The sequence below is a fragment of the Engystomops pustulosus genome, chromosome 4, assembly GCF_040894005.1.
Source record: "Engystomops pustulosus chromosome 4, aEngPut4.maternal, whole genome shotgun sequence".
Lineage (NCBI taxonomy): Eukaryota > Metazoa > Chordata > Amphibia > Anura > Leptodactylidae > Engystomops > Engystomops pustulosus.
Genome location: NC_092414.1, coordinates 23,011,666 through 23,031,992, shown reverse-complemented (window position 1 = coordinate 23,031,992; position 20,327 = coordinate 23,011,666). Strand labels below are relative to the sequence as shown.

Below are 20,327 nucleotides of genomic sequence, written 5' to 3'. Positions count from 1 at the left end.
ACGGATGCATTTTGTGTTATCCATCTATGTTTATCTGTCGCATACGTCACATCCATTTGCATCCATTTATACACTTTAACCTCTTCCCGCTCTGCGGCGCATATATCCACTGCAGATGATGATGCTCGGCTCTGGATCGGAACCAAACCGCCATCGGCCAACATGGGGTGCCTGCTTTAACATATAGCCAACACCCCAGTGTAACACACGCAGTCGGAGTGGGCAGAGGCTAACACTGTGCATAGGCGGACACTGCTAATACCCTGCAATACATTAGTATTGCTTAGTATTACCATGAACAAGCAATCAGATGACTGCTGGTTCATGTCCCATGGTGGAAAAAGTGAAAAATTTAAAAATGTTATTCAATAAAAAATGTAGAAATAAATCAATAAAAATGCTCATAAGCCCCATAACATATAAAGAGACATATAACCCAAACAAAGTCTAAATCATAACAAAAACCCCACATATATAGTATCACCGTGTCTGCAACAATCCGTAGAATCAAAGTAAATCATTATTGAACCTGCACGATGAATGCTGTTAAAATAAAAACTGTTAACCCCTTACCGACATGTGACGTAATAGTACGTCACATGTCGGGTCCCGGTACATGGAGAGGGCTTGCGGGCCGAGCCCTCTCCATAGCCGGTAAGTCTTTGCTGCATATTGCAGCAAAGGCTTACCGGTAACAGCCGCGATCGATGCCGGGTGTTTTACCGCTGATCGCCACCGGCAAAGGTGCCGGCAGCTTCAAAAAGACGGCGGGCGCGCATGCGCCGCCATCTTTCCGTGGATCGTCGCTCCCCGTGACGTCATCGGGGAGCGGCGATCCGTCGCCATGGTAACTTCGGGTCACACGAAGACCCGAAGCTACTTCGGGTTAACCCATTCATTACCATGTGTCAGCACATGGTAATGTATGAGTAGTAAAATCCCCATATACTGCCATACTGTAGTATGGCAGTATATGATAGGATCGATCAGACAACCTAGGGTTAAAGTACCCTAGGGAGTCTGAAAAATAGTAAAAATAAAAAAAAAGTTAAAATAAAAAAATTATAATAAAAAAACCTAAAAATTCAAATCACCCCCCTTTCCCTAGAATTGATATAAATATAAATAAACAGTAAAAATCATAAACACATTAGGTATTTCCGCGTCCGAAAATGCCCGATCTATCAAAATATGATAACGGTTTATCACTGCGTTTAACCCCGTAACTGAAAATCGCGCCCAAAGTCGAAAAAGGCACTTTTTTGCCATTTAAATTTTTTTTTTAAATTCTATAAAAAGTGATCAAAATGTCGTACAGTCCTGAAAATGATAACATTGTAAACGTCATCAAAATCCTCAAAAAAAACGACACCACCCACAGATCCATACACCAAAGTATGAAAAAGTTATTAGCCCCAGAAGATGGCAAAATTCCCCCAAAAAATTTGGTACAGGAGGTACTGCTAATACCCTGCAATACATTAGTATTGCTTAGTATTACCATGAACAAGCAATCAGATGACTGCTGGTTCATGTCCCATGGTGGAAAAAGTGAAAAATTTAAAAATGTTATTCAATAAAAAATGTAGAAATAAATCAATAAAAATGCTCATAAGCCCCATAACATATAAAGAGACATATAACCCAAACAAAGTCTAAATCATAACAAAAACCCCACATATATAGTATCACCGTGTCTGCAACAATCCGTAGAATCAAAGTAAATCATTATTGAACCTGCACGATGAATGCTGTTAAAATAAAAACTGTTAACCCCTTACCGACATGTGACGTAATAGTACAGGAGGTTTTAATTTTTTTAAATGTATGAAAACATTATAAAACCTATACAAATTTGGTATGCCCGTTGTGATGATGTGACCAGGGTGACCAGGGGGAGGGGAGGCCTGCTGGTAATTCACCACCATAAATTAACCTAATTGAGCCAGTTTGTTGACAAAACCAGCATGTGGCTGGGCTTCAAAGACCTATACAGACAAACCGACTGCAGGCCTCACCCCCCCTCGCCTCCCCAGTCGCAAACAAAGAGCCATTAAAACTTTCACATCACCAGGTTGTATAGAGACAGTTATGAAGTTATGGTCCGTCTCACCAGAACACCAAATACATTTTTGGATCAGTTATTCTCCATAAATCATAACAACCCATTGTTCATTGCTCTAGGATACTCAGATCCAGAGATATCAATATCTCTGGATAGGACCATAGCAAATGGGTCAGGTTTGGTATCAATGCGATCCTGGGATTCACCCGGATCCAATGATACCAGAACCATGACCCCAGGACCTTCCCATGGGGTAGCTGTGGCTTCTCCAGGGCTCTGGATGTAATATCAGGTAGGAGGGACCATTGACCCCCCTTAGGATGGGCAGAGGTGTGTCCACACCTGATATAATCGGGCGCCCTTGAAGGGGCCGGTGTCTTTGCCCTGGGGGAAACTAACATCAACTAAGCGCAGGGAGGATCTAAAAGTGTGGACTATCCATCCCCATTAGGCCACACACAAAGGTAACTAACTAACTAACCAAGCTGCTTAGACTTGTGGTGCTGCCCGTGTAATTTGTACTCTGTTTACTGTATATATCTATTGTGTGTACTGTATTGTCTAGTGTGCCCTTAAGGCAATTAAATATAAAATCTAATCTGTGTTGCTCTTTTATCTCGATCACGAATCTTACGTCCGGGTTTCTCGCTTATATACATGCTACCGGGTTGGTTCCTCACCCTATATAATCCCGTTACGGACCGGGCTTATATTAAAGGAGAACTGGTGGCAGCATAAGGCTGATAATATTCTGTCTCACTGCGGCTAGTGAGAGGGATCTTATAGCCATTCAGGGATTTGATTTAGGGTTGTGCCATATCCGGAAGTTGTGTGGACAACTTTAAATCACTTCCTGCGCCTCTCAGAGCCCGTGCGTTCTGGGAGTGTCTGTAAAAGGATAACTGAGTGACCTTACGTACCCTTCAGGGGTCCGGAACGTTGTGGTTTCCTTCACATTGGTGGCAGCGGTGGGATAATCGAGATAATAGTGTTTGATTGTGTAATCCATACTCTCAAATACTAAAGATTGCCAACAGCAGCGTTTGTGTTGGGATCTTAAGACCAATTCAGCACTAGACACAAGCAGAGTGCAATTACAGTAAGGTGTGAGGTACATCAAGTTGCAGTTCTTTGTTAGTTACCAACAGCTGTGATAATGGCCGGTAGGAACAAAGGCAGGAAGAATGCTGCCAGTGCTGTGGACATTACAGAGGACGATGCAGTACCGCAGTTGGACCAGGAGGAGGTGGGGGGCGCTATTGTTCAAGGCGAGGGGGAGCTCTGCCCAGACTCCCCAAGGAGCCAGTCGCCAGTGGTCAGTCCCACATTGGACCGCCCACCCACATGGTCTGATGGGCTCGGCAGCCATCTTGCAAGCTGCCTTGTCCAGTTTACAGGCGGGGAACCATGCTGCATACGAGACCCTCATGGCTGCTGCAGAGCGGCGAGAGCAAGTAGAGGCTACAGAGCGACGAGAGCGAGCACAAGCTGCAGAAAGGCAACGGGAGCGTGAACACCAGCTGCAGATGCTCCAGCTACAACAGTCTGCTCCTGCTAGTCCAGTGTTGCCAGAGAGCCATGTCCCAAAGCTGCGGACTGAGGACTTTCCCCTTTTGGATAAAGGTACTGACTTGGACACTTTTTTGCTGGCTTTTGAAAAAACTTGCCAACAGTACCATGTGCCTGTGGACCAATGGGTTCGGTACCTTACCCCTCGTCTCAGAGGGAAGGCCCTTGAGATATTTGGCTATTTGTCCAGTGAGACCACCCTGACCTATGATGATATCAAGCAGGCTCTGGTCCGTCAGTACAACCTGACCCCTGAGACTTACCGGAAGAAGCTCCGGAGTTTGCAGCGGGGGTCTGCTGACAGCTGGACTGATCACATGAGGGCTCTTCTCCGAGCAGTGGACCAGTGGACCTCAGGACTGGGACTTACCACCTTCCAGCAGCTGAAGCAGCTAATCGCCATCGAGCAGTTTTTGTGGAATTGCCCGGAGGAATTACAGCAGCACCTTCGTGACCGGAAACCCAAAGATGCTTTGGAAACAGCTGGCCTGGCAGATGAATACAGCAACAACCGGACGCTGGAGACCAGGAGACCTGCTGGCTGGAGAGGGGGTAAGACGAACACCATCCCTCTTACCCCTGCCCCTGCACCCAAGGGGGAACCTGCCCATGCTCCCCTCTTCACATCAGTGGGCGAAAACCATCTGTGTCATTTCTGCAGACAACCAGGACACTTCAAGGCCATGTGTCCACAGCGCCAGAGAGGCCCAGGACCGTCCCTGACACCATCTCCTGTTTTGTTTGTGGGTGGGGGTGGTGGGAGGTCCCCTGATAATTTGCAGCCCGTCACCATAGGCCAGGCTAGGGCCATGGGACTGAGAGACACTGGTGCTGGGTTGACCCTCGAACGGCCTGAACTGGTGTCACCACAGGATTTGATACCCGGGAAAACCCTCACTGTTTCCGGAATTGGAGGAACAGAACCGGCACTGCCCATCGCCAAGGTGTATTTGGACTGGGGTGCGGGGAGGGGCATGAGGGAGGTGGGCGTGTCACCTGACCTTCCTGTGAGTGTTCTGCTGGGAACAGACTTGGGCCGACTAGTGTCACAGTATGTGACCCCAGAATCATCAGGGACTGATCGCTCAGACAGCAATATGCAGCCGGCCGCTGTAACTGTTGAGATTGATTGTTATGACTCTGATGTTGATATTGTCAATGATAATACTGATGTGTGTGACCTACCTACTGCCAGGAATGTGGGGGTGGGTAGAGTCATGGGTCCCACTTTGCCCTTGGGGGAGGGGACCATCCAAGCAGAGGGTCAGGCTACTATGGGGAGTGGCCTGTCATTCTCTGGATACCTGTTGTCCTCTGACACTCCTAGAGTAGGGAGAGACAGGGGGCTAACAGCTGCGGGGGGAAAAGCTTGCAGGGGAGGACGGGAAAATACCGGGACTAGTGAAGTGCCCAGGTAAGGACTCTGTGCAGAGCTTATCCCCAACCGGACTGTCTCAGGACCGGGCCGGTCCGTCTGCCTTGGCGACTGGGTCAGAGGTGGAGAGGAAGTGGACGCTACCTGCGGTCACAGCAACCATCGCTGCTGGGACATGCGGTTGTAGCGTTGTAGCCCCTCGGGGGCTCGCAGACTTCCTCCCTTCTGATCAAGTGGCTGCCAGGTCAGATGGAGGCCAGGAGACAGATCCGGGGGAACTGGCAGAAGACGTGGGGGTTTCTTCTACTCTCACCACGTCGAGTCAGTGGTCTCAGGAAGGAGGGCCTGTCAGCGAGGACGGGAAAGTGCCGGGAGAGGTAGGTATTCACGGCAAGGACTCGCTACATGGCCCATCCCCAACTGAACTGTCTCAGCACAGGGCCCACCTGTCTGCCCTGGCGACTGGGTCAGAGGCAGTGAGGAATCGGACGCTACCTGCGGTCACAGCGACCATCGCCGCTGGGCCGCGCAGCTGGAGCGTTGAAGCCCCTCGGGGGCTCGCCGACTTCCTCCCTTCTGATCAAGTGGCTGCCAGGTCAGATGGAGGCCAGGAGACAGATCCGGAGGAACTGGCAGAAGGCGTGGGGGTTTCTTCTACTCTCACCACGTCGAGTCAGTGGTCCCAGGAGGGAGGGCCTGTCAGCGAGGACGGGAAAGTGCCGGTAGAGGTAGGTATTCACGGCAAGGACTCGCTACATGGCCCATCCCCAACTGAACTGTCTCAGGACAGGGCCCACCTGTCTGCCCTGGCGACTGGGTCAGAGGCAGTGAGGAATCGGACGCTACCTGCGGTCACAGCGACCATCGCCGCTGGGCCGCGCAGCTGGAGCGTTGAAGCCCCTCGGGGGCTCGCCGACTTCCTCCCTTCTGATCAAGTGGCTGCCAGGTCAGATGGAGGCCAGGAGACAGATCCGGAGGAACTGGCAGAAGGCGTGGGGGTTTCTTCTACTCTCACCACGTCGAGTCAGTGGTCTCAGGAGGGAGGGCCTGTCAGCGAGGACGGGAAAGTGCCGGTAGAGGTAGGTCTTCACGGCAAGGACTCGCTACATGGCCCATCCCCAACTGGAATGTCACAGCACCAGGTCAGTCTGTCTGCCTTGGAGACTGGGTTGGAAGCTGAGAGGAAGCAGACACTACCTGCGTTCACGGCGACCATCGCCGCGGTGACGTGCAGGCGTAGCTTCGAGGCCCTCTGGGGGTCCACTGCCTTCCTCCCTTCCGACCAATTGGCTGCCAAGTCAGACAGAGGCCAGGAGATCGATCCTGGGAAGCCAGCAGAAGATGGGGCAGTTGCACCACTTCTTGTCACGTCCAGCCAGGAGTTTCCGGCAGCGTTAGACGCTGACGCTTGCCTGAAAATTAAGGAGAAGCAGGTGGTAGAGTCTCCCTTGGACTCCGACCCCAAGCGGGCCTGGGACCAAGGGCGACTGTACCAGAGGACAATTCAGCAGGGTACACCAGAGGTATGGCCCAGTGACCCACATGCAATGGTACCCTGTCCAGTTTGGGCAGAGGAACCCATTGCGGATGTAGAGGCTTGCCAGCAGCTCCGGACGGACCAAAGGTCCCAGCTGTGGGCAACCCTTCACCCCTTCCGGGAGTTGCTCAGCAACCAACCTGGGAGGAACCCATTGGCAGTCCATCACATGGACCCCGGGGACCAAACCCCATCCCAGTTTTCAGCATACCGGGTGCCTCCTGAGGTGCAACAGCGCCACAGCTGGGTATCTCTCAGGCTTAGAGAGGTAGTGAGTGGGCGCATGGGGAAACACAAAGGTATTACCCCTTAGCGCCCTCTATAGGAGGGAGGTGTGATGATGTGACCAGGGTGACCAGGGGGAGGGGAGGCCTGCTGGTAATTCACCACCATAAATTAACCTAATTGAGCCAGTTTGTTGACAAAACCAGCATGTGGCTGGGCTTCAAAGACCTATACAGACAAACCGACTGCAGGCCTCACCCCCCCTCGCCTCCCCAGTCGCAAACAAAGAGCCATTAAAACTTTCACATCACCAGGTTGTATAGAGACAGTTATGAAGTTATGGTCCGTCTCACCAGAACACCAAATACATTTTTGGATCAGTTATTCTCCATAAATCATAACAACCCATTGTTCATTGCTCTAGGATACTCAGATCCAGAGATATCAATATCTCTGGATAGGACCATAGCAAATGGGTCAGGTTTGGTATCAATGCGATCCTGGGATTCACCCGGATCCAATGATACCAGAACCATGACCCCAGGACCTTCCCATGGGGTAGCTGTGGCTTCTCCAGGGCTCTGGATGTAATATCAGGTAGGAGGGACCATTGACCCCCCTTAGGATGGGCAGAGGTGTGTCCACACCTGATATAATCGGGCGCCCTTGAAGGGGCCGGTGTCTTTGCCCTGGGGGAAACTAACATCAACTAAGCGCAGGGAGGATCTAAAAGTGTGGACTATCCATCCCCATTAGGCCACACACAAAGGTAACTAACTAACTAACCAAGCTGCTTAGACTTGTGGTGCTGCCCGTGTAATTTGTACTCTGTTTACTGTATATATCTATTGTGTGTACTGTATTGTCTAGTGTGCCCTTAAGGCAATTAAATATAAAATCTAATCTGTGTTGCTCTTTTATCTCGATCACGAATCTTACGTCCGGGTTTCTCGCTTATATACATGCTACCGGGTTGGTTCCTCACCCTATATAATCCCGTTACGGACCGGGCTTATATTAAAGGAGAACTGGTGGCAGCATAAGGCTGATAATATTCTGTCTCACTGCGGCTAGTGAGAGGGATCTTATAGCCATTCAGGGATTTGATTTAGGGTTGTGCCATATCCGGAAGTTGTGTGGACAACTTTAAATCACTTCCTGCGCCTCTCAGAGCCCGTGCGTTCTGGGAGTGTCTGTAAAAGGATAACTGAGTGGCCTTACGTACCCTTCAGGGGTCCGGAACGTTGCGGTTTCCTTCACACCCGTAATCGTACCGACCCAAAGAATAAAGTAGACATGTCATTTGGGGTGCACAGTGAAATCCGTAAAATCCAAGCCCACAAGAATACGGCACAAATGCGTTTTTTTACCAATTTCACTGCATTTGGAATTTTTTTCCCGCTTCCCGGTACACAGCATGAAATATTAAATACCACCCTTTTGAAGTGTAATTTGTTACGCAGAAAATAAGCCATCACACAGCTTTGTACATGGAAAAATAAAAAAGTTACAGATTTTTGAATGTGGGGAGTGAAAAATGAAAACGCAAAATCGAAAAAGGGCCGCGGCGGGAAGGGGTTAAAAACCCACCGAAACTTATCCTTTTTACCCATTCAATCTTACAAAAAATGCAATAAAAAGTGATCAAAAAAACATATGTACTCCAGAATGATACGGTGCAAAGAACAACATGTCCCGCAAAAAAACAAGCCATCAACCAGCTCCGTAGCCAAAAAAGTAACAATGTTATGCCACTTGGAAGACGGCAATGCAAAAATGATATATTTTTCCCCACATTAGGGTTTTATTTGACAAATTTAGTAAAACGTAAGAAAATATATTCATGTATGGTATCCCCGTAATCGTATCGTCCCATAGAATAAAGATAACATGATTATTAGGCTAAAAGGCGAACACGAAAAAATAAAAATCCAGTACAGAATTAATGCTTTTCTACTCCTGCCCTCAAAAACCAGTTCCTAATTTTCAACAATAGGTGATACCAACCCCAAAATGGTAACAATGGAAAAAGCATCTCATCCTGCAAAAAAAAATGCCATCACATGGCCCCGATAACGAAAAAGCTAAAATTTTATAGTCTTCAAAAGGGGCCAATGAGGAACCTAAAATCCTGTCAGCTGCAGGGCGCTTATTCCCTTCTGCGCCTCGCTGTGCGCCACTCTGTACTTGGTTATGTTGGGTTTTCTCTTTTTATCTTTTGGAAATGTGTAAATTTTAGGGCTAAATGAACGTATAACCGACACAATTTGACCATTCTAAATTTCACCTCCATTTTGATTCAATTACTATGAAGATCTTGAGGGGTTAACATTCTTCCTAAAAGCTGTTTCAGATAGTTTGAGGGGTGCAGATTTGAAAATGGGTTGGTTATATAGGGGTTTTGATGTTAAAAGTTAAAATTTCATTCAAAACGGTATTTATCCCCAAAATGGTCAATTCTGAAAATACGGAAAATCGATATTCGATTTGTAAGTCGCGTGACATAGAAAAAAAATTATTCAGACATTTCAAAAATTATGAAAATGTAAAGTAGACATATGGAAAATTTAGCAATTTATTTAGGTGGTAAATCTATCTGCCTGAAAACGTGGTGATTTTGAGTATCAAAAATGGCAAATTTTTCAAAAAATTCACCCTTTTTTCTTTTTTTTGTAAATAAACACAAAACTTATCATCCAACATTTACCAATAAAATGAAACACAACATGTGGGGGAAAAAACATTCTCAGAATCACTTTGATAAGTAACAGTGTTCAAAAGTTATAACCATATAAAGCGACACAAGTCAGAATCCAAAAAATGGGACTGAGCCTTAAGCTACAAAATGGCTGCGTCCTTAAGGGGTTAAAAACATATATGTTTTTTTTTTACTTCCACTTCCTGCACCTTCTGAAGACCACAGGCTGTAATGGCAACTTATTATCACTCTCTGATGATATCACATGCCGCCAGTGGCTTTGCCAATGGCATGTAATGGTTAACACACAGCACCGATCGTGGGTGTTTGCTGCATTATGCAGCAAACAACAAGTGTGTATGAAGAGGGCTCAGCTTGTGAGCCCACTTCATACAGCTGCTGCCGCACCAGGACGTTGGGGAACTTCATGGTGCGCCATGGGGTTAAAGTACATCTACCATTAGAATCACTGATGGTAGATGCTTAGTACTCACATCTGAGTCCTGTGGTGCTGTGCAAGAGTGCGGCCTCAGCAGATTTTGGGGCGTGGTTAGGGTGTGGCTACAGGAGGAAATTGCCGCGGCCTTGTACCACTTTCTCATCTGGAAAAGTTGGGAGGTTTGTATAAATATACTAAAGGCAGTCCAGGGGTCCCTAATATTAGGGAGCCCCAGCATGCCTATGATGTCGAAAGCACCCCATCGATACTGCGGGGTGTTGATGGCTGGCAGAGGGAAGTCACCCTCTCTGCACTATCTTGTGTGACAGCAATATCTAAGGTGTTAAACAACAAGCATCTAAGCTTTATAGATCCTAGGTGTTCCTAGTGCCAGGGCTGGGCAATGATGAAGTAGGCTAGTGTTGGCAGTGCAACATCTCCATGCCTTGGGGTAGCTGGATCCCTAGGTACCTAAGTGGCTGATTGAGCACCGCCCAGTGCTTGGTACCAGGGAATAGAGGCCTCATCCACAGTGTTGAGGATATCACACTGGTCTTGGATGCCATCTTACATACTGTCAGACATTTTAAAGACTCAGTATTCATTTTACATGACTTTGTGTAGTGAAAACGAAAGTTTGGGTGGGGTTCATCCCTAAGCAAAGCACATAAAGTCTTAGTGCTCGCTAGCACCACCTAGGGGAAGGTATCCAGGTGAACACCTGGGCATTTTGTTTATATGAAGACAGCCAATGGTTCTACATTCCTTTGTGTGTTTACATCCAATAGTGTTGCATTTCCAGGGTCAAACCACCCAAAAGTATTGCCCGCTTGTGTACTTGCAGGCCCTTGCAGAGTGTTTTATGACTTTCCATATAAGAGTTTCAGTGCCAAAAGAATAAAGCAGTCTTGAGCTAATCTTCAGACAGGACAGTGTGTCTTTCCTGTGTTACTCCATTCCAAAGCTGGAATACAAAGACTCATATCATTTGAAAGTCACCTTTAGAATGAGGAGGGGAGTTTGAGCCCCAGATAAAATTCTCTGAGAATTGGCGTCCCTTGGGTGGCCATACTATTATGGACATCTGACCATCTAGGTGACCTCCGCAAGAGTCCAGGCGGACAGTGACCAGAACTGACAATGAGCGTTTGGGGTAAGTCTATTTTATTGTCTACCTTGACTGTTACTTCTGTTTCACTGGCTGAAAAGATTGGGTAAGATCATCTCTTTGTGTGACATTATGTACTTTGTCTTTAAATGTCCATATATAACAGTATGGTCATTATAATTGTGGCAAAGAATCACTTGTAAGGTGACTGACAGTGACCATATATGTTGTAGAAAAAGGTCTGCAGTGTCCTCTTGTGGATTGTTGATGTAGTTCAGTTAGTTTGTGATGGTGTTGAGATTTTTGTTCATATAAGCGCTGATAGAATCTGGAAGTTTGCAGAGACAAACTCTGGCCAAGTTTACATATTTTTCCTTCGGGATTGGATCGGCCCCTTGATGCGGTAAGGGACAGTAGAGACTCAGGGACACTGATGGAGATTTTACAGTTCAGAGTTAACTCCTGTGTGAAGGTCTCTAATTTGTACTTACTGATAGGAAGCGGGGTAGTCTGGAGCTGTATTTACGGAGCCCTCGAATAAAAACAGGTATTCCACAGATCACAAAATGGGTATTGATCAAAGTAAGATAGATGGACACTGCAGACCTGAAAAGGCAACTGACATAGTGTTACAAAGGAAAGGAAAGTGGATGGGGTTGATTACTGGAGACTTAGACCAGTGACTACGGACGGACCAGGACAGAGTGACAGGAATCCTAGAGAGTGCCCATTAAAGAAAGAGATGGGCAATAAGGGACATTTCAAAGTTTTTGATGTGGAAAGAACCTGAAGGAAAAGAAAAAAAAAATTAATAAAGATGGAGTCATCTGGAATGCAGACCAGCACTCTCTTAGACTCCACCCCCGTGTCTGGTGGTTAGAGAAGATGACACGCCCTACCATCCTTGAGTGGCGGCCATCTTAAGACAGTTATATTACCTTCAAGTCCCTGAAAGTTAATTGCCTATGACTCTACTCTGTTGGCAGCCATAAAGGCAGGTTGAGGATAATAGTTTAGCAGATGAGCACCCTTGAAGGGCCTGGACAGATGTCTGAGATAAATGCCGGCTGAGATGATTTCATCTTATTTCAGTTCTCTGTTCGGATTATTCTAGGATGTGTGACACTGTTTGTTTGGGTATGGTCTAGTTAAAACTTATTCCTAATCCTGACAATTGCAAAAAAAATTACTATTAAAAAGTGTTGCAATGTTTTTAGGACCTGCTTTCTTGAGTTTGTAAAGTTAACGTTGGTCAGACCATGGGGCAGACAGGCATCTGCGCAGCTTGGATTGGAATTCTGTGTCTGTGTTATGAACAGAACAGACAGCGACTTTCAAGAGTAGATAACACAGAATTTCTCCATATTGAGACGTTGGAGTCTGGCCAGAATTTTATAGAAAGCACAGAACACTGAGCTCGAGATGGTTAAGAGAGTTCTGTGTGTCACGGGAACTAGGTACAGCTTTAGGACACATGGGGGATGACTTGACAGTGTAGTGTACATCTGTTTTGAAACGAGTTGTTACCAAAGGTGTTTGCAGACTAGAGACATCTCTGCCAGACTTGTGACAGAAAGCCAGGAAGAACAGAAACTAGTTTCACAGACCACGCCAAAGTGAGACTGAGAGAAAGTTGCGGTCCACTGACAGCCCGACCCAAGTGGGCGTTACGGGGAGGAGACATTATTAAAGTAACTGGCCACATTCTAATAGGGGGGGTGGACGTCAGCACGCACAATAACTGATGTGAGACTCCTCCCCTGCTAGCCTGATGATGATTTTAACCCATTCCCAGTCAAGGAAAAGACCCGGAAAGAACAGCCGGATACATGTAGGATGGTCTAAGACCTTCAAGCTGCCAATGAGTGTACTGAAGCCCAGTGGTCACTAGCCCAAACTGGCAGCAGTCCCAGAGAGTGACATATTATTCACTGTTATTGATTTGGCAAATGTTTTCCTCGCTGTGCCCCTACATGAAGATTGCCAGTACCTGTTCAGTATTCCAGTATACCTCATGCAGATTCCCACAAGGGGGGTAAAACTCCCACAGCCAGTACTCCATACTACACGGCCCTATAGGGAGTAGACTGTCAGACAGCTCCTTACTGGATGTTCTCCAGAGACAAACTCTAGTGCTGCCAGGAGAAGGTGGTCTTCCTAGGCCACTGCTTCCCAGGCACAGGCCGACAGAGGAAAGAAAGCTGGCAGTCCAGAATGTGCCCCTGCCCTGAGGTCCTAAGCCTCTACACATGTTTCTAGGACTGACCAGCTCCTGCAGGCCTAGGATAAGGTCTGCTGCCCCCAGCCTGATGTTGCCCTTTTCTGACTGAATTGCCTCTTCCCCATTTGCCCTTAGTCAGGAGGCAATTGATGCATTCCAAAGCCTTAAGCTGGCAAATCCTGTCTGCTTCGGCCTTAGGCACATCCCACTGAACCAGAACTTTTATTTTATTTTGCAGCGAGTATCTAGTGATGTGATTTGAGTATGCAGACCTGTAACCCCTGAGTGACTGGCCTCCAGGGGATCTGGTGAAGAGTTAACAAGTCCAGCAGGTAAGGGCTTAGCCTACCTGTGGGTACCTGGAGCTTGAGGAGGTCGCTCAGGATGGAGTTACAGGCCAACAAGACTCAAAAGGGGGGAATTGATAAGGAGATCGCCCTTCCCATGGGCGCTGGTCACCTCCGGGTTTCCTATGTAACCCGGCGGCTCCATTCACTCTCGGCTGGATCTTCAAGTCTTCCCACTGAAATAAAAGCCTCCTGTGTGTATCCTAAGGTCCCGTTCCTGTGTGTTTCCCGAGGTTCCGTTTCCTGTGCGTTTCCAGACGCCTCCGTGGTCTGTGTCCGGTGGTCCGCATCCTGTGGTCCGTGTCCAGTGGTCCGTATCCTGTGGTCCGTGTCCGGTGTTCCGTATCCTGTGGTCCGTGTTCTGTGGTCCACATCCTGTGGTCCATGTCCAGTGGTCCGTGTCCTGTGGTTCATATCCTTTGGTCCGTGTCCGGTGGTCTGCATCCTGTGCTCCGTGTCCTGTGGCCCATATCCTGTGGACCGTGTCTGGTGGTCCATATCCTGTGCTCAGTATCCTGTGGTCCATTCCCGTACAACTGTACTCCTGCTGTGCCGTCCAGAGTTCCAGCCAAGTGGTGACCTCCTGCCTTCCTGTGCTTCTGCTGTGCCTTCCAAGCTTCCAGACCAGCGGTGTCTTCACTCTGTACCAGTATTACCAGTGCTCCTTTGCGTTCCTGCTGTCATCTAAAGCTGTGACTGTTTCCTGCATCTGTTGCCTTGGCCGCCACCGCGGGTCTCATACCAACCCCCGCGGTGGTCCAGAGGGTCCACAGACGCTTCCCAAAGAGACTCTCAGATGGTTCACCCCTCACCAACCATGACAGTAGTGACATTATTCTGATTAATTTATGGGAACAATTGACTATGAGATATCTGCGAACTCTACACATGCCCATCTATAACATTTAGGTAAATATTTTCGGTTTGGAGCACATTTTCTGCCATCAAGGTAAAATTTTATGCATTTTTTATATAATGTTACAGTTTGATCCAAAATTGCATGAAGGCGCCTATGTTTACAAACTCTTTAATGCAATTTTGAAAATGGGGCAAGTGTCTATCTATCTCCTATCTATTATATGTCCATCTATCAATCTTCTATCTCTCTTCCACTGTATCTATCTCTCATATCTATCTTTTATCATCTATGTACTGTATTTATAATCTACTTTATACTTCTACTACTGTGTGTAACTACAAAGGGTTATTCTTGTGCAGGGCTAAAGGAGCCTCTTACTGACTGTGACTGTTCATAAAATAGTTTTATTTTGGGGTCCCACTTTTAATGTTGCCAAGGGCCGCACTTTGCCCTGGACTTAGGGCTTTGTATAAGATTACAATACATAAATTACATATACAGGCAGTCCCCTACTTAAGAACACTCGACTTACATACAACCCCTAGTTACAAACGGACCTTTGGATATTGGTAATTTATTGTCCTTTAGTCCTGGGCTACAATAAACAGCTATAACAGTTATCACAGGTGTCTGTAATTGAGCTTTAGTGTTAATCCTGGTTCTAATGACAACCCAACATTTTTAAAATCCAATTGTCACAGAGACCAAAAAAGTTCTGGCTGGGATTACAATTATAAAATATACAGTTCCGACTTACATACAAATTCAATTTAAGAACAAACCTACAGACCCTATCTTGTATGTAACCCGGGGACTGCCTGTACATGTTTATTACTATACTACACAACATTCCAAGTGACAATGTGTCACTACATTTACTTACCCGTTCCATCGCGATCCCCGAGGTGCGTTGTCCAACGAGGATTCGGAGTTGCTGCGATTCACTATGATTGTGCGCCCGATATCCTGATATTTTGAATGTGAAATCCCACACGTTGTCCGAATCCATCGGATAGTCCGTTGGCCCACCCCCCGATTTCTGTCGCATGAAAGTCGGTGCGTTTGCGCCAAAATCCAATTGTTTGCACCACAATCTGCTTTTAAATGCAGCGTAAAACAGTAAACGTCGGAATATCCAACGTTTGTGCAGTCCGCGGACCCTTAGTAATTGAGCCCCATTGTATTTTATTTTATTTTTCCTAATACATATGAGTATTTACTTTCACTAAGGCCTTATGCACATGACTGTATGCATCTTTCAGTCCTGTTTTTGGCGCCGTCTTTCACCATGTGCCTTCCGTATATAAACCATATGCCGCTGTAAGCAAGCCGTATTCCCAAGAAAAAAACAGAGGCCTCCTGAGCAACCCACCAAAATATCCTGGCCACAGGCAGTAGACAACACCATATGTGGCCATTTTTTTGTGCTTCCATAGACTTCTATGGAGAGACTGTGTCGCAAAATGTCAAAAAATATGACAAATACTACGTTTTGCGTTGCTGCCTCACGGCCTAGATAGCAATATCACCTATTAAAATCAATGGGGCCTTGTCTAAGGTGCAAAAAATACATTGCAGTTGCCGTTGCTTCTAATAAGCGGCAATGTATATGAGCCTTTGGCATCACATCACTGCCCTCATCTACTCTGATAGGCCTGTAGTAAGGAGAGGTCATACATCTTATATCACTACAACATCTGATGTATACATACGCTGTGCAGTACAACTCCTTTATACAATGTATGGGGCTTATTGTGAGATCAAAATAGGATTGAATCAAGATATAGATCCCTTTAATCACACTGCAATGTCTTTAATTATAAAATGGCTTCATCCAGTCACTTGACTTCTTGTTATTATGGAACAACATGGCGGCTGGAGAGCTAAAGCTGTGACATCACAATGCGGAACCTGATGACATCACATATGAGAAGCCAGGGTGAGGAGTTGTGACATCACAATGGCGGAACCTGATGACATAATCGATGACATCACAATGCCCATAGGGTATAAATACAGGTGCGTGGCTCAGGGTCTCAGAACTCACATTCAGGAGGTGAGAGGTGACATATGTGAGAGCGCATCATGCCGAAAGCAAAGACGAAGACAAAGCACTTGGAGAGAAAAGGAGGAGAGGAGAAAGTCATACACATGGAAGAACCCCAGGAAAAGGCGGGAAAACCTAAGAAAACCCGATCACAACGATTCTTAGTGAGCCTTCAGAAAGCCTGGGAAAGACTGATCTTATGTGGGGGAAGGAGAAAGAAATCCAAAAAGAAGGAGACTCCTTCCAGTGATGCCACAGGATCCGGCAGCATCGTTCTGGAGGACCAGAAAGGTAGGATATTATACACCATTATATACCCACACAACAGCCTTGCATCCCTTCCCCTACTTGGTTAAACTTGATGGACACATGTATTTTTTCGTATAAACTATGTAACTATGTAACATCCATCTCATTAGCCATATCAACCAATCACAGTTCAGCTTAAATTCATTAAGAAGTAAATTTAAATCAACAAACTTATCTGTATTTCAATGGGAACTTTGGGTCAGCTTTTGGCTAATGAGATGGTCAATGTCCAGTTCCATATTTGTCACCTCTAGCCGTAACAAGTGATGTAAGTGTGTATCCGTAAGTCTAGATCTGCTTCGAGATTTCAGATGTTTCATTCTGGAAAAAGTCTGATCACAGACATAACTGCTGCCAAAGATGGTTGCCATTTTGAGTGCACGGTTCCTGAGATTAGGAAATGTCTCAGAGGGGAGAGATGCATAGAAATTAGGCAAGTTACTTGACTTCAATGTATTAGATAAGACACCCCCATACAGTTATCCATTAGATAGATTACTGAGGGGGCCCTATCTAATGGATTACTAAGGGGGCCCTATCTAATGGATTACTAAGGGAGCCCTATCAGATAAGGCAACCCCTCCTCAGTATTCCTTTAGATAGGTCCCCCTCAGTAAGGCCCCCCCCCCCTCCCCCGCTCCATTAGTTTATGGACCCCTGCTAAAGATAATGGAGGGGAAACTTACTAGGTAAAAGGCAACAAAATCTTAGGGAAATATGATCCACAGACTTTTATTACATTCCCTGAACAATATTGTTTTTGTTAAATGTATGAGGACTGTATATTTTAACTCCTCATTTGCTGGACATCCAACTGTTGCAGAATGTGGTCTGTATATACCTAGAAGCACAGAAGGTCCACAAAATTCCAATATATACAGTCTAATTATACAAGAGATTTATAATCACATGTTACAACCCATTATAGAGTTCACTCGCATTATTGTCACATTCACAGCAGCTATAAAGACATTTCCCAATAACTGAACTGTCCCTGTGATGTGTAATATTATGAAATGTTATATGAATTATATAGAAGTAATAAGAAAACATATTACTAATCAATAATAATAAATTACACTTCTATTTCTTTATAGTCCATGCGACTTCTGACCGAAAGAAGAAACTTGAATTTAGAGAAGATCAGAGCATGAATATACCTGGCCAGGTGATGGACGAGCTGACCCCCAGCATGGATGTGGTCCAGCACAATCTCCAAGACTACCAGGAGATCCAGGCCCAGGTCCACAGCCAGGAGGATGTACATGCCCTGTACTATATGAAGCAGGAGGTGGAAGAACCTTCTAGTGATGTCCCTGGTCCCAGTAACATCGGTCTGGAGGACAAGAAAACACCTGACAAGAAGGAACCTTCTATCAGCTACGAAGAACAGCAAATCCTCCTGCCCTACCAACAGGATCAAGTACAGATCCTGAGCCAGAACTATGGCAGCCAAGAGGCAGGGAGACCTTCCAGAGATGTCCCTGCACCCAATAGCATCAGCCTGGAGGATGACAAAGGTAGGAAATGATGAAGACAACTATGAATATCTAATTTTATCACAAATAGCTTGGAAAACTTATCGACTCGAGCATAAGCCTAGGGAAATGCTTTGGTAAGAGCCTTCCCCAGTAATGTAATGCTCAAAAGCTTCCCCCAGTAATGTAATTCTCAGCAGCCTCCCCCAGTAATGTAATGCCCAGCAGCCTCCCCCAGTAATGTAATGCTCAGCAGCCTCCCACAGTAATGTAATGCTCAGCAGCCTCCCCCAGTAATGTAATGCTCAGCAGCCTCCCCCAGTAATGTAATGCCCAGCAGCCTCCCCCAGTAATGTAATGCCCAGCAGCCTCCCCCAGTAATGTAATGCTCAGCAGCCTCCCACAGTAATGTAATGTCCAGCAGCCTCCCCCAGTAATGTAATGCTCAGCAGCCTCCCCGGATAATGAAATGCCCAGCAGCCTTCCCGGCTAATGAAATGCCCAGCAGCCTCCCCCAGTAATGTAAAGCCCAGCCCCTCATTGTATGTAAAAAATAAACATACATACTCATTTTCCAATGCGCTGCACGGATCTTCTTTCTTCTATTCTTCACAGATAACAGAACGGGCAGAGAAACATCCATGCACTTTGCCCGCTGATGCACACAATGACGCGGCGGTGTCACCACTGCTGATATAATAGCGTCCACCAGCGGGCAGAGAACATGGACACATCTCTGCCCGTTCTGTAGTCTGTGAAGATGAGAAGGAAGAAGAGCCGCGAGGAGCATCGGAAGGTGAGTATGTATGTAAATTTTTAAATATACTCTTGTATAAGTCACGTTTGGGTTTTTCAGAACATTTTTGTGCTAAAAAACATGGCTTATACACAAGTATTTTATGGTATACAGAATGGGGGGGGGGCGTTTTTATAGAGGTCATAGTCTCAATTTAAGCTAAAAGCACCAAACAGTATTTCATGTCTTCTGCTCATATAATTTATCAAAATAGCATCTATAATGATAATTACTAAGGACTAAGAAGGTTTTTAAAATAAATAGACTGAAAGTCTAATATAACAAAACATATACAATATCCATTTCTTATCCATAAATCTAACAGTCAATGAGAAATCTAACAGGAAGGAAACACCTATTTGCTTTCCATTAGATAGGGCCCCCTCAGTAAGCTTTTTGATAAGGCTACCCCCCCCCTCACAGTAAGCTATTAGAAAGGGCTTCTTTTATCATCCCCCCCCCCCCCCCCATAGTTTAGGGACCCCTGCTTAAGACAATGGAGGGGAATCTTACTAGGTAAAAGGCAACAGAATCCTAGGGAAATCTGATCCACAAACTTGTATTGCATTTCCTAAACAATATTGTTATTGTTATATATATATGAGGACTTTATATACCTAGAAGCACAGAAGGTCCACAAAATTCCAATATATTGTCGAATTATACAAGAGATTAATAATCTGGCCAATCTGACACATGTTACAGCCCATTGTAGATTTTACTTGCTTTATTGTCACATTCAAAGCAGGTATGAAGAAATTCCCCAATAACTGAACTGTCCCTGTGATGTGTAATATTATGTAATGTTATATGAATTATATACAAGTAATAAGAAAATGTATTATTAATCAATAATAATAAATTACACTTCTATTTCTTTATAGTCCATGCAACTTCTGACCGAAAGAAGAAACCTGAAGCTAGAGAATATCAGAGCCTGAATATACCTGGCCAGGTGATGGACGAGCTGACCCCCAGCATGGATGTGGTCCAGCACAATCTCCAAGACTACCAGGAGATCCAGGCCCAGGTCCACAGCCAGAAGGGTGTACATGCCCTGTACTGTAGGGAGCAGGAGGTGGAAGAACCTTCCAGAGACGTCCCTGCACCCAATAGCATCAGCCTGGAGGATGACAAAGGTAGGAAATGATGGAGAGAACTATAAATACCATATATATATATTCGGGTATAATCTGAGGTCCCTAATTTTATCGACTCGAGTATAAGCTTAGGGAAGTGCATTGGTCACAGCCT

At 45.9% G+C, this 20,327-nt stretch overlaps 1 protein-coding gene across 1 annotated transcript; it reads left to right on the top strand.

Moving 5' to 3' along the window:
- Positions 1-16,498: 16,498 nt before the first annotated feature.
- On the top strand, positions 16,499-20,223 carry LOC140128426 (uncharacterized). The gene is made up of 3 exons (XM_072150133.1): positions 16,499-16,781; positions 17,897-18,319; positions 19,958-20,223. The coding sequence occupies exons 1-3, from the start codon at positions 16,529-16,531 to the stop codon at positions 20,221-20,223; spliced, it is 942 nt and encodes a 313-aa protein (XP_072006234.1). The 5' UTR covers positions 16,499-16,528.
- Positions 20,224-20,327: the final 104 nt, after the last annotated feature.